Here is a 14,676-nt window from a genome sequence, read left to right on the forward strand (position 1 = left end):
AAGCCTGGCTTAGAGAATTTTGAGCATTACTTTACTAGCATGTGAGATAAGTGCAATTGTGTGGTAGTTTGAGCATTCTTTGCCATTGCCTTTCTTTGGGATTGGAGTCAAAACTGACCTTTTCCAGTCCTGTGGCCACTGCTGAATGTGCCATTAAAATCTTACCAAGGGAAAAGACCAGCTACAGGTAGCAGAAATTAAGACAAGAAGTCCTACAAATTGGCCCCTGTGCCTTAAAGAAAATTGGAAAGGTAATAGTCAGCATTGGCGTTGCAAGCTGTTCATCCTCCTTTTCCACCAAAACTTCTCATCAAGTTTTAGCCTTAAAACTTGGCTACACACAGAAAGGCACTCCTACCCTCTTGCAGTGATTGTCACTATCATTACCGCCCTCACACACTTTCATGCATACTGGCCCATGTTGGAAACTCCATGAAAACAGATACAATGGTAGCCAATCCCTGAGAACCTACAAGTGGAAAATAAACATGGCCACATCTAGGGCTCAGAACTTCAGTGACAAGACATAGTGAAAACAGAGTGTGGCAAATGCCTGAGCTGTATTAATTTAGGTATATTTTCTAAAATCAAGAGAAAAGAACACATCAATTCCCCTTTTATGGCTCACTCTTATGATGCAGCAAAAGCCAGTAAGTAAGGAATTGGGGATTTTAGAAAAAGCTTGGGTGGATCAGTAATGACAAAACGTGGAAGAGAAGCAAGGCTCAACAACGTTTGATTTTAGGGAAGGCCCAGAAGATTGACAGTAGAGTTTAATATCAATGTGAAGAGAGCAAAGAGGAGGCTGAAAGCATTTAAGGGGTAAAGGAGAAGGCTGATGGTAGCTAAGGTTCTCTAATACTTTAATATTTTCAAGAAGATTGTGGATGAAGCTGACAACCATGGAAGAAGTGTTAACAATTGCACGTGGTGCAAGGAGAGAAAGATTCGGAAGCAAAGCCTGCATTAGGACTACTCTCTTCCACTCCTTTTATTTTTGCTCTGTTTGAAGCAAGATGCTCTCTCAGTGTTGCATACATAGCTTTTTCCAAAGCGGGTCCTCAGAAGCGATGAGGTGGAGCCCAACAGTCACACAGAAAGAGCACCCTCCTCAGCCTAATTTGTTTCATTTCCATCAGTCAAGATAGAGTCACTCCTTTTGAAAAGGTCTTACAAAGTCTGAGTTTGGTAATACAAGTTTTCAGGATTATGTAACACAACCTCTTCCTCAGGACAGTCTTCAGACAACGAACAACCTCTTGAAAAGGTGAAATACTCTGCACAGGGGGAAAAACTGGATGGAGCTATTTTTCAATTTACTAATCTTATAGACTATGCTTCCATGAAACAAACCAATGTATCCTGTTGGTTCTTTTCTACCAACCTAGTTACTGTTTCATCTTCCTAAATACCTGTTAATGTAATGTAATGTCCACCTCCTAAATTTGTATCTACCTCATAAGAAATTTGGCATCTATCAAACCTGAATAGAAGAGTAAAAGTATTTGCTTCTGTCAGTCAACAAATGTATCTGATGGTCTGATTACTGAAATCTTATGGGTACAAAGGCAAGAGTTGAAGAAGATACCAGAACAAACCCTCTTCCCCATCAACCACTTCCCGCCACACCACACATGTCATCAATCAGAACTCCCCTTCCCCTCCTTTCACCTCACCCAGTCCCTCTCTCCAATGCAAGCTGTTGTCCATTCCCTCTCTTAAAATGTGCAGTACTATGACATTAAGCCTGGACAATCCCATGTTCAACACCAAATTTTTCAACCATGCAACACATGCACTGACCTATTCATTTTCCTCTTTCTCAACCCTCAAAGCTACCAAACTTTGCTAGTTTATAGTATCAGTAAAATAAAATATGTCAGTTTGCTCTAGGTCAATTCATGCCATTGATCTTTAGTCAGTCTTCAATGTTGCCAAGAAACACTATTATGTTTTTTCACAGTAGTTGCTGTAAAACTTTTCCATTTTCTTCAAGATCTATCTTTAAATATTCCAGAAGAAGAAATTATGACACATCTAGGAGAAAGTGATCTTGGTATCTCCATGCTGATGACATCCTGGGAGGATAGGCTTGGACTGTAAACTCTAGACTTTAGGAGAGCAGATTTCACAAAGATCTGAGAAAATATAGGCATGAATTCCACTGTAAGAGTTTCTAAAGGGAAAAATGATTTAAGAGAGTTGGGAAGCTCTTTTTTTTTAATTAAACATTTTATTTTGTATTGGGTGTAGCCAATTAACAAACAACGTTATGATAGTTTTGGGTGACAGTGAAGGGACTCAGCCATACACACATATACAAGTATCCATCCTCCCCCAAACTAGAGTTCCATGTGCTATACAATAGGTCCTCGCTGGTTATCCATTTTCAAAATAGCAGTGTGTACATGTCCATCCCAAACTTTCTAGTTATCCCTTCATGAGAGTTGGGAAGGTGTTAAAACTGTAAGTCTGATTATATAATTACAAATTATTCCAGCAAGGAAGCAAATGTGGCTTTTTAAGTATCTTGGACAAGAATTCTAATACTAAATATAAAAAGTACTAAGTATATTGTGATGCATAACAAAAAGCAGTGATGCCTAAAAGCCAGTAAGAGTTCCTTAAGAACAGATTACCTTTAGGCTTTTGATAGCATTACAAGATTAAGATTCATGAAAGTGTGGTATGTGATATATATATATACATACACACAGGTGAACAGAGCTCAACTGAAATCTCTCATGACTATTCCAAGAACAAAATAAAAAATAACTTTTTAACAACCATAAGTCTCTGGTACTGTAATACTCTTTGGGCTCCCCTTAAATGGGCTTTCCTGGTGGCACAGATGGTAAAGAGTCTGACTGCAGTGTGGGAGACCCAGGTTCAATCCCTGGGTCAGGAAGATCCCCTGGAGAAGGAAATGGCACCCACTCCAACATTCTTGCCTGGAAAATCCCATGGATGGAGGAGCCTGACAGGCTACAGTCCATGAGGTCGCCAAGAGTCAGACACGACTGAGCAACTTCACTTTCTTTCTTTTCCTTTTTCGAAACTGGCACTTTGGTGCTACTGAGAGTGCCAGAGAAGCAATGCTTACACTGATGCAGGCACCAAGACTGATGGCCTCCTGAAGGCTCCTTCCAAAGCTACTGAAATTATATATTCTATTAATGTGCACATTCTACTTAACCTTTCTGTTAAAAATTCCAAATTTTGGGTTCTCTCCCTGAGTTTATATACTGACTGGATGTTGTTATCAAGTGTTGATTTTGAAGCCACAGAATCTTGGTTCTCATCACCTTCTATTCTAAGCCACTCGTGTTTTCTAGTTTGATTTATGGTACAACATTTTGCTAGTCAACACGGCTAAAGACCCTGAGGTCACCAAATCATTTTCATCTACCTATCTGACCAGCCAGTAAACATTCACTGAGTATCCTTATCCTAAAGAAGCTCATGGCTAAGTAACTTACACAAGCAACTGTAATACAGAGCTATAAGAGTGGTATTATTAGAAATGACGGAAGTACCCATGACAGACAACTCAGTCAGGGAACACTCTGAGCAGATAATTGACTTAAGTTTAAAAGTTGAGTATTTCACTGAACACTATAGAGAGGAGAAAGCCACTGCTGAGAAAGGAAGTGCTGTGTGCAGAAGTTTGGAGCTATGAACAGAGTTAGCAATGAAATGTCAAGCAATGAGGCACAAGTGAAAGGAACAGCAAGAGATGAAGATGCTCTTGGTGAATTGTGATTAAATGCCATCGTCATTATCTACCCAGTCACCCAATCAGAAGCCTGAGAGTTCATTCAAGATTCTGTCCTTCTCCTTCATGCCCCATTTCCAGCTGGTAACCATGTCTGAGAAAATTTGCTTCTTCCTCTCCCCTGACTCTTTTCATTCCTTCTGCTTCCCTCTCTACAGCTCCTTCACTTCAGGTTCTCCCATCTCATCTCAGTGTGACGTCTGGCTTGCTTCCAGCCATGGCCCTTCCCACCTACTCTGGACTGCCAGTCAGAGTGATTCTTTGGCAAAGAGGCTTCCACTCTCTAAGAAACAACTCTAGATTTCTGCCTTCATCCACCTTCTTTACATTTTCAGAAAAGTATTTTATTCCTAAGGAAGAACATATAGCATTCTGCTTTGTACTATACATAGAGCTAAAAAGACAGGCCATTCAATCCACGTGCTTTGTTCACATTCCACACCAGAGAATTGAGTCCCATGGTCCCTGATAATCAGGTAGTGGATCGTGGGACCTTGGACCCCCCCCTCCCACCTCTGTTTAAAATTGTTGGGCAAATAACTGTCTCAATAGACCAATAAAGATTTTCTACTCTAGAAATTCTGTGCTCTAGACTTCAGTGTGTGATCTGCAGAGGACTGGCAGTACCATTTGGGGGCCATGTATGCTACTAAGCAGGTACACGGCTACTGTGTGGAAAAGAGCAGAATAATATAGCTCATGTGCAGAATGGGGTAAAGAAAAGATACCATGTGGTGGCTGGACTTGTCAGGGTGGTTGAGACAGAAGCTGTGTTTCCTTTGCTACCTTGTTAGTTCTGAGTTCCCCGTGAGACCTGCTACACTTACTGCCCTGGGTTTTAGGCAAACCACCAATTTCTTATACCAATCGCCACTTTCACTTCAATTAGTACAAGTAGAAGTTTATTTCCTAGAAAATAATTAATCCTATGACATTTATGTAAAGTCCTTCTGCATTAGGCTATAATTTCTTTAAAGAAACCAGGGCTTATTTTACCTTTTTATTTCTCACATAATACATAATACACAATAGCAGTGACTTACACATACGATTAACACCTGTCTTGTGAACTGAATTTAATTAATCTAATTTAATTTAGATGAAGTAAATGGCTTTGGACTTGGATGATCTGTGGCAACTGTATAGGTAGAAGTTCAATAATTCTCAAGGGTAGAGTGTTGAGGCAGAGAACAAATTCAAAAGGAAGGCACTTTGGTTAAACTTGGTTTTGAGGCGTGATTTCTATGGAAGCAAACCACACACATTCACACCCGTAGCAAGCATTACCTCCATGCTCCTGGTCAAAACCTAGTAAGGATGAGAAAGGAAAGCCAGGCAGTCCCAGCACAGCCTGTTCTGGTTGGGAAATGGTGACCTCAGCTCCTGAAGATCAGTAACTGATAGCCAGAACAAAACGGCAAGTCGACCACCAACGTGCAACAGCTGCGGCCCGCACCCCCCATGAGACAGACGTCAGCTGAGAACTTCATCGTGGAAACTTGCCGCACTTTACTTCTGAAGATAAATTTTCTCTTTTCCACAAAGACTTTTTAACAGGCTTACTTCCATGAAAGACAATTTTTTATATCTTTATAGTAAGAAGGTAGAGAAAAAGCACACCTTTCCATCTAAGTAGGAGAATCTTCAATTTTTTGCATGTAAAAGATGATTAACATATGGTTACTATTTTAAAAATATTATTTTTCTGGATTCAGCAAATGTCCTTGCTGCTTCAAATACTCAACTCCTTTTTTGATTACTTTACCCACAAGAAAACAGTTTTTGACGAAGTAAGGCTTCATAAAAAAAAAAAAAAAAAAAAGAGGCACCTGAAGGGCCATTTGAACAATAAGAAACTCAGTCTGTGAAGATTTCCTGACTATACCCTGACTACACCCTTACAGCTCAAAAACTAAGGAAGTAGCCCAATCAAGTATATACAATGGGATATGACAGAAAGGCAGATAAAGACAAGGCTGGATTTCCTGCCTTGATGTGAAATGTTCCTTTTTCACTGCCAAGCAGAGTGTGGCGAGCATAACCACCAGGGCCAGGTGGCACAACCATTATCAAGCCTTTTGAGTGGATGGTGAGAAACTGGCAAGTTGCTGAGAAGGGCTATTTAGGGCTCAAGGGGTTGACGTCACTTTTGGATAATAAGTTAGGCTTCAAAATGATGACATTGCAATCACATCACTTGAGAACAGAAAAGAAAGTGCAAGTGCTCCTGAGTGTCTCTGAGAACATATCAATAGCAGTGATCTTCAAATCACTGAGAAAGTGGCCCAGGATAGTATATATTTTTTAAAATATATTTATTTATTTGGCTGCACCAGGAGGTCTTAGTTGCTGTATGCAGAAATTTTAGCTGTGGCATGCCAACTTTTAGCTGTAGCATGTGGGATCTAGCTCCCGATGTCCCAGGATAGTGTATTTTAAATTGCATTATTAGGACACACAGATTTGACCTGCTTTACTTCACTAACCGTAAAAGGCTAAGCAGAGAATAAACTTCATCAAGGCAGCACTTGGTGGCCATCCATTGTGCTGACACTCATAACCAAGAACATTCCCAGGAGGGTCCATCCTGTACAAGTTAGCTGACCAACAGCAAGGCACCAAATCAGACTGAGAGTAGCATCAGAGAAAGCTCTTCTAACTTTCATGCCTTCATTTTCATTTCCTATGAAGCATAAACCAGATGCCACCCATAATAAAGGGCTACAGATAAAGCTAAAACTTAATACTGCTTCTTTTTCAAAATGAACATCAATTGTAAGAAGGAAACAGGTGCAGCATTTGCTCAAACAGCTGGGTCCAGCAGCTTCTTCAGATGACAATGAAGTGGCTAGTGATGATGCTCTGTGGCTACAGAATCTACACTTAAGTTAGACTGGTTTCTGAAAGCTTCCCTAAAAACATGGCACCCTTTCCCCTGCTTTTGGCAGGGCGATTTAACATTTAATGCTATTAAGTGAAACCTCTGAAGGGTTAGTCACTTAGTTATGTCCGACTTCTTGCGACCCCATGGACTGTAACCCGCTAGGCTCCTGGATCCACGGGCTTCTCCAGGCAAGAATACTGGAGTGGGTTGCCATTTCCTCCTCCAGGAAACCTCTGAAGGATCAATACCAAAAAAGCACATCATTCAAACATATCCTTACATTCTTAGTTTTTAAGCCTGGGAAATTGAGGTCCCATGAATATGCCTCCATTTTCACATATTTTAACACTAGTGTCTGAAAGGAGGGTTGTGACTATTGGATGCAATGAATTCTTTACAAATTCACAAGTACCAACAGGATTCGTAACATAACAGGAAGTTAAGTCGAGGCTTAGAATGTACTTACATTTTATGCCAAAAAACAGAAACAAACAAAAAGGGTGAATGTCTGGCAATTCAAGGAACCTACAGATGACCAGTTGAGGTGGTAGCTAAGGGCCATTTCTGAGGAACTAGGAGCAAAATATGCCTAGGACCCATGCTTTAGTGAAGAAATAATAATTAAAATACACACAAAAACATTTATCTAAATGTTACCTAAACCAACTTGTGTCTGATTTTGGTAGGCTTTCTCGCCAAAGGTCACCTACCCCAGGGCAAAGTTGCTGTCCTCCTTCCAGTCCATGATGCGGCAGATGAACAGTGTGTTGGCATAGTCTTTGGGCCGGGTCACAAAGTCCTGTGGACAGTCCTTGAGAGGCACGTATATTCTAGGCACCCGGTGGTCCGAAGGAGAAAACAGGGCGTATTTCCTAAACAGTTCACTGTTCTTATCAGTCAAAAGTTTGAGGAAGCCAGTCGCTGCACGTGAGTGCTTCTTCTCCAAGATGTAAACCACCTGAAAATACCGAGGATACATATATGGTCAGTGTTGTTTATCTACAGTACTAGACAACAGTTGGGAGAAGGCAGAACGTTACCCGGTCACCTCGCTGGGTCCAAGAGTTTTTCTAAGTCCTACTGAAGTACTTCTCAGTGATGCTCTGTGACTAAATGACTTTACCACAGTGTCAGTTTTGCATATGAGTGCTGTTTGCCTGGTAATTTTAGATCAAACTAAGAAACTATACAAAAAAAAAAAATAGAGCACCATTGGGGGGCAGCAGCAAATTGCAGAACACAAATTCCATCTACAGAGGTTGCCTCTACTCAGTTCTGACCAAAGTCAAAGTCATTTAAGAATGTAGCCCAATGTTCCCAGATGTTTTATTTTGTCGAGAGAAGCCAGAAGCCTGATTTTCTTTTTAACTCGAACCACTCCATTTTTTTTTTTTAATGAAAGCTACTAAGTCAAAATTTTTAAATATTGCATAGGTCAAACAAAAAACAAATTTGTATGAATTCCCTGGCGGTCCAGTGGTTAGGACTCCACTACCACTACATTGCCAAGGACCCAGGTTCAATCCCAGGTTGGGGAATTAAGATCCTACAAGCTGTATGGTGTGGCCAAAAAATGAAAAAACTAAAGCACTTCTTTTTTTTTAAAGGCACAAGTTTGTAAGCCAGACCCAGCCCATGGTCTTTCTGTTCGTTAAATCTTTCACACCTATCATGTTGCCTAGTATATGGTTAGTATTCAAAATGCTTCTTAAAATAAAGATCTAGTAACTGAATAGGCACTTGGCTGGGTGAGGGAGGGGCAATAATATATATGTAATATAATTTAGAAATTCCCCATGTCAGTATGCAGGAGACACTCTCCTAACCAACTTGCTAGACTGAGCATCAACACTGCACTTCCAGGGTATACGTGCCGACAGAGAGGAGACCATGTGCTCTCACACACTTCCTTGGTACCACCCCTTACACCCGGAGCCACCCTCATAGCGAGGATCAGCTGGATCTGATCCCATATCTGAGTATGTCACCAGCATATATCATTAAAAAATAAAGTTGAATTATGCAAAAAAAAAAAATTGGTTTTGTTACTATGATAACTAAATTAAATGCTTTGGAGGAACTAAAAAATACTTCATTAAAAACTACTTTTGAATTAGATACAGTCATGACAATAATAAAAGCAACTGGAGCCAAAAACTGTAAAAATCTAGGAGCCTACACTCATATTGCTTCACCAGTGCCTAAATTCTCACTTCACTTTAAATAAACCAAACCAGAAATTATCGATGTCATATTACAAGTGCAGTTTACGCAGAAAGATAACACAGAACCTCAATAAACACCTCCAAACACCAAGAAAGGGCCTTGGCCCTTCAGCCAAAGACAGGCAAGTGAATATATAGGTATATGTTTAAAGTTTACATATATATATATATATATATATATATATATATATACACCAAAAATATATTTAAATATACATATATATATTTAAAAGATTCACTTTTTATGATTCCCTGCTTCCATTGACTTTTCTGATGAACTGAACAACTACAGTCCTAACTGAATTGTATGCGAGGCCTGCAAGAGGAAGCAGCTACAAGCCAGACAAGTGAAAGAAACAGGCAAAGACCTTTGCTGATCTCTGCTGTGACTTCTCTGGTAATGCTCTGGAGTCCTGTGACGTGAAGGTGTTCTCATCTTTTATCACTGGGGCACCAGCATCCTCTTTGCCTAATTGAAAACAAGAGAACAGAAGAGGAGACGTCAGGTAGATGCAGAGCTATGAGGCATACAGACTCATGGGGCTTTTAAACTCAGAGCCGCAAGCATTCTTGGATACCATTTACCCCAAACTATCATTTTACAGAAAAGGAAACCCGGGCCCACAGTGGTTAGGTGACTTGGCTAAGGTCAATTACGTCACCAACTGGTACTAATGCTCACACTCAGCAGGCCACATTTTATCTGTTTAATGTTATTCATAAGTTAGGTATCATATAAGTGGAGATACGTTGAATTAAACTAAATCGCCTGTGTCAAGATGCCAAAAAAACTAAATGCTATACACTGTCCCCACCCACAAGTAAGAAGAGAGACATGTTAACTTATATGCACATCTTGTGAAATAAAACAAAATCAAAATAAATGTTAACTTTTAAAAGTACTTTGGTACCAGCCATAACAAACAAAATGGTGGAAAATAGATTATATTTATTAAATAAACAAATAAAAAAGCCAACCCTGATTTTCCTGGCTTTTCTTAGTGACATTATATAAAGAGTAAAGTACTTAAAGTCTTTTAATGTTTAATTTCCTTTCTTAAAAAACTTATAAAATGCACATTCACCCAAAATACTGAAACCACATCTCTCCAGTAAAGAGGGAGTTAGGCTCTGGACCAGAAGTATTAAAACCACTCATGAAAAAAAAAGCAGAAAATTACACACTTCTGAACATTTAATATTTTATATTTTCATGTGTTACATTAGATTTCCCCCACAAAATATTCTTATCCAACTATCCTGGAGTTTCTAGATGTTAGGGGTCACAACCAATTCATGTGGGACCCACTCCAGCTAGCTAAGAGAGACTTGTATTTATCATCTTTTAGACATTATCATGGCCAAAATAAATAAATAAATCCTTTTCAGGACTGGCCTCTTAGCAAAGGCTCAGCTGAAAGCCAGCTTTACTCTGGGCGTACTCTGGGCGTACTCTGGAAACACTGACATGATCTGACCCACTGGGGCTCAAGAACCATCAATTGTATGCTTTTCCGTCTATGCTAAAATCTACCTACCTAGTGCCACTGAAAGCAGAATTCTTACTGTTTTCTGAAAAGAAAAACAAATGAAAACTTTCCCGTTGTCAATCACCATGTCTATCAGTAAAAGAGGGACATCATCTAAGTTTATCTTTTATTTTAGACCAAGTTCAGGATTTTAAATGCATCAGATGCTTCCAGAACAACCTCTTTTATACTCTTGGCGGTTTAGTTGCTAAGTCGTATTCGACTCTGCAACCCCATGGACTATAGCCCACCAGGCTCCTCTGTTCATGGGATTTTCCAGGCAAGAATACTAGAGTGGGTTACCATTTCCTTCTCCAGGGGATCCCAACTCAGGGATTGAACCTGGGTCTCCTGCACTGCAGGCAGATTCTTTACTGATTGAGCTACCAGGGAAGATTGACACTCTTAGGGAGAAAAAAAAAACCTACACAAATTGTAGACCTATCCCGTAACATATCTTGTCAATGTGTTCTGCAGAACAAGGTAAATACAGGAAAGATTAAAAGGTTGGAATTACCATGAAAAAGTATACTCTACCTAGATGTCTGATATCAAGAACTGGCAATCAAGAAAAGGTAGTGAGGGGGTTTCCAAGATAGCCCAAAATCCTGGGCAGGCAGCTTTCTGTGATGGTCACTGATGGCTCCGTCTTAAAATGACTGTTGCTTCAGATTCCATTTCAACCATAAGCAACTCTTCTGTTCTAATGGTTATGCCAGGTTGCATTAAAAAAAAAAAAAAGAGGAAGTGGCCAATCATGATTTTCAGAGATGACCTTTTCAGGGTCTATGTTCATAAGGATTGCTGGCGAAGACTCTTGAGAGTCCCTTGGACAGCAAAGAGATCAAACCAGTCAATCCTAAAGGATATCAACCCTGAATATTCATCGGAAGGACTGATGTTGAAGCTGAAACTCCAATACTTTGGCCACCTGATACAAAGAGCTGATTCACTGGAAAAGACCCTGATGCTAGGAAAGACTGAGGACAGGAGGAGAAGGGGGCAACAGAGGATAAGATGGTTGGATGGCATCACTGACTAAGCAGACATGAGTCTGAGCAAGCTCCAGGAGTAGTGAAGGACAGGGAAGTCTTGCATGCTGCATATGAATATCCTGGAAGAAATAAGCTTGTTCAGACAAAGATGCATTCTAATATTACAGGTTAAACTGAAGCCTGTAGCCTTCCAGGTGAGCACCAAAAATATGTTCAATAAATGTGAAAAAACACACTGCCAGGTTAGAAAAGTGAGTCACCTTAATAAGTTTCTAACAAACCTACATCTTGGCATATCAAATAGCACAGCTGCCAATTTAATGAGAGAAACTGTTGCATTGTTTAATCACAAGACCATTAGTTTATTCACTTATTCCATGTGTAATTATTGAGCATTGGGCATTGAGGTATCAGTGTGAATAAAAGAAAGATGATCCCAACTCTTAGGGAACATACAGTTTAACGTTGGAGTGATATTCAATAAATACACACTTGATAAATATGAAGTTATAAACTGTGATAAATGCTAAGAATGAAAGAACACTCACAAGGAGGAAGAACAGAGAACATATGATTTAGATTAAGAAGTCACATAAAGGCCCTGTGTGCAAGTGACATTTGAGATGAGACATGAGGATGGTGTGTAGGAGTGAGGAAGTGGACAAAAGACCCTGGGTGGGGAATGGTACTTGGGAAGGGGTGGAGGTGTGAAGTCCTAGGCACGGTCAAGAAATGGAAAGACCAATAGGCTGGAGCACATGAGCAAGAAAAGGCATGGCAAGAAATGGAAATGAGAGGTACACAGGAGTCAAGTCAGATGGGGCCCTGCAGAAGTTAAGGATCCTGGCTTTAAACCTGCATACAATAGGAAGCTGGCTAAGGATTTTGTTCAAGAAAGTGACTGCCTGACTTGAGACTGGGCCAACCTAAGACAGTGGATATAGGGAGGCCAGTGAAGAGCTACTGCCACAGTTCAGACATGAGAGGATAGTGCTACAAGGCTGGCACTGGAGATGGAACTAAAAGGATCAATTTAAGACATATTGGGGGGCTGAACTAATAGACTTTGGTGGTAATTAAATACGAGTGTGTGAGGATTATTACATATAAGAAATGAAGGATCACTTCAGCTTTCTGATATCTGCAGCTAGGTGGATGGCGGCATTACTGGCACAGGGAAGACTAGAGGAGGAGGCGAAAGTCAGGAGTTGAATCAGTATTTCGGAGGAGGCTCCATCTGAGAAGCCACCAGTGAGACCATCAAGTGATGATACTGAGTAAACAGTTCAACATGAAGTTCTGGAACTCAAGAAAAGAGATCTGGACTCTGGCTCAAAGTATAATTTATATGCCAAGAACATCAATAACCTCAGATATGCAGATGACACCACCCTTATGGCAGAAAGTGAAGAACTAAAGAGCCTCTTGATGAAAGTGAAAGAGGAGAGTGAAAAAGTTGGCTTAAAGCTCAACATTCAGAAAACTAAGACCATGGCATCCGGTCCCATCGATTCAGGGCAAATAGATGGGGAAACAGTGGCAGACTTTATTTTGGGAGACTCCAAAATCACTGCAGATGGTGATTGCACCCATGAAATTAAAAGACACTTACTCCTTGGGAGGAAAGTTATGACCAACCTAGACAGCATATTAAAAAGCAGAGACATTACTTTGTCAACAAAGGTCCATCTAGTCAAGGCTAGTCATGTATGGATGTGAGAGTTGGACCATAAAGAAAGCTGAGCAGCAAAGAACTGATGCTTTTGAACTGTGGTACTGGAGAAGACTCTTGAGAGTCCCTTGGACTGCAAGGAGATCCAACCAATTCATCCTGAAGGAGATCAGTCCTGGGTGTTCATTGGAAGGACTGATGTTGAAGTTGAAACTCCAATACTTTGGTCACCTGATGGGAAGAACTGACTCATTTGAAAAGACCCTGATGCTGGGAAAGATCGAGGGCATGAGGAGAAGGGGATGACAGAGGATGAGATGGTTAGATGGCATCACCAACTCAATAGACATGAGTTTGGGTAAACTCCGGGAGTTGGTGATGGACAGGGAGGCCTGGCATGCTGCAGTCCATGGGGTCACAAAGAGTCAGACATGACTGAGCGACTAAACTGAACCGAACCATATTTATACTTCACAGCCCAAGCCGCAGAGAAGAAATTCAAACCCAAGTCACTTCAGCTGGTAAGTTCATGAAGCTCAACCACTGACTCATGCTCAAGTATGGAGTAATTTACTGTCACTGTTAAGGAAGAAAGAATAATTCACTGAGGAAGTGAGTTGGGACTTGAAGGATATACAGATGTTTTGGACAAAGAAAGTTGAAGGGCATTCCAGGCAAAGGCCAGCCCTGGTACAGTGGCCCAGAGCTGTGAAAGAGCCTGACGTGGTAAAGGAAGATGAAGATTAAAGTTGCGATTTAAAGGCACAGCCTTTTCTTCTTTCCTCCTTTTTGCTGGCTGGAATCGGATGTGAGAGCTGGACCTCGGGCACTCATCTTGGTCCTAGAGGCTACAGGACAAGGGTGCATCCTACTGTGCAGAGAAGCACAGCACAGTTGAAGACTATGGAGCTATCCTACAGGACTTGGCCTCTACCTCTGTTCTTCTTTGAGCTAGAAATAAACCTTCTTATTTAAGTCAGTGATATTTTAGAATTTAATGCCACTCTCAGCAGAACATATTTCCTAACACACATGGACATGAGTTTGAACAAGCTCCGGGACTTGATGATGGACAGGGAAACCTGGCATGCTGCAGTCCATGGGGTCGCAAAGAGTCGAACACAACTGAGCAACTGAACTGAACTGAATCGAACACATAGGTCCGTACAGTGAAACTGATAAGCTTAGATACTATCCTACCAAGCATTATAAAGGCCAGGGGCACGTACATTTTATAGCTCTGAATTGGGTGGTATTCTGAAGCAGAGAAACAACAGTTAAAGAGATCTTTGAAAGCTGGGTTTACAGGCTAGGCAAGACACAATCAGAATCTAAATTAAGATAGTGGCAGTGGGAGTGAACGGAGGCAAAATTTGAGAGCAATTTCTGAGAAGGATGTTGCTAAGTGTGTTTGCATCACTATGAATGACTTAGTACAAGAAAAGGGGCTTACGTTAAACGACCTTTTGATTGAATATCAGGAAGAATGCTTTGACAGAACAATAAAACTCCTTGATGAATTACTAGAATAGGGCAGAGTTGCTGGCAGTCCTCAACAAAGGAAAAGGTTGTGTGGCTCACAGTCTTCAGTTTTGC

General features: G+C 40.7%; 1 protein-coding gene across 3 annotated transcripts in view; it reads right to left on the reverse strand.

The window, feature by feature from the left end:
- DIS3L2 (DIS3 like 3'-5' exoribonuclease 2) overlaps window positions 1-14,676 on the reverse strand; it is a 364,225-nt gene that overhangs the window by 206,149 nt on the left and 143,400 nt on the right. For all 3 annotated transcript variants that reach the window (XM_065930351.1, XM_065930349.1, XM_065930352.1), the window contains 2 exons: window positions 9,253-9,353; window positions 7,370-7,617 (listed from right to left, as the gene is read on the reverse strand). In XM_065930351.1, coding sequence (XP_065786423.1) covers window positions 7,370-7,617; window positions 9,253-9,353 — 349 coding nt within the window. The remainder of the gene's footprint in view (window positions 1-7,369; window positions 7,618-9,252; window positions 9,354-14,676) is intronic.

The sequence above is a fragment of the Muntiacus reevesi genome, chromosome 3, assembly GCF_963930625.1.
Source record: "Muntiacus reevesi chromosome 3, mMunRee1.1, whole genome shotgun sequence".
NCBI classification, from domain to species: Eukaryota; Metazoa; Chordata; class Mammalia; order Artiodactyla; family Cervidae; genus Muntiacus; species Muntiacus reevesi.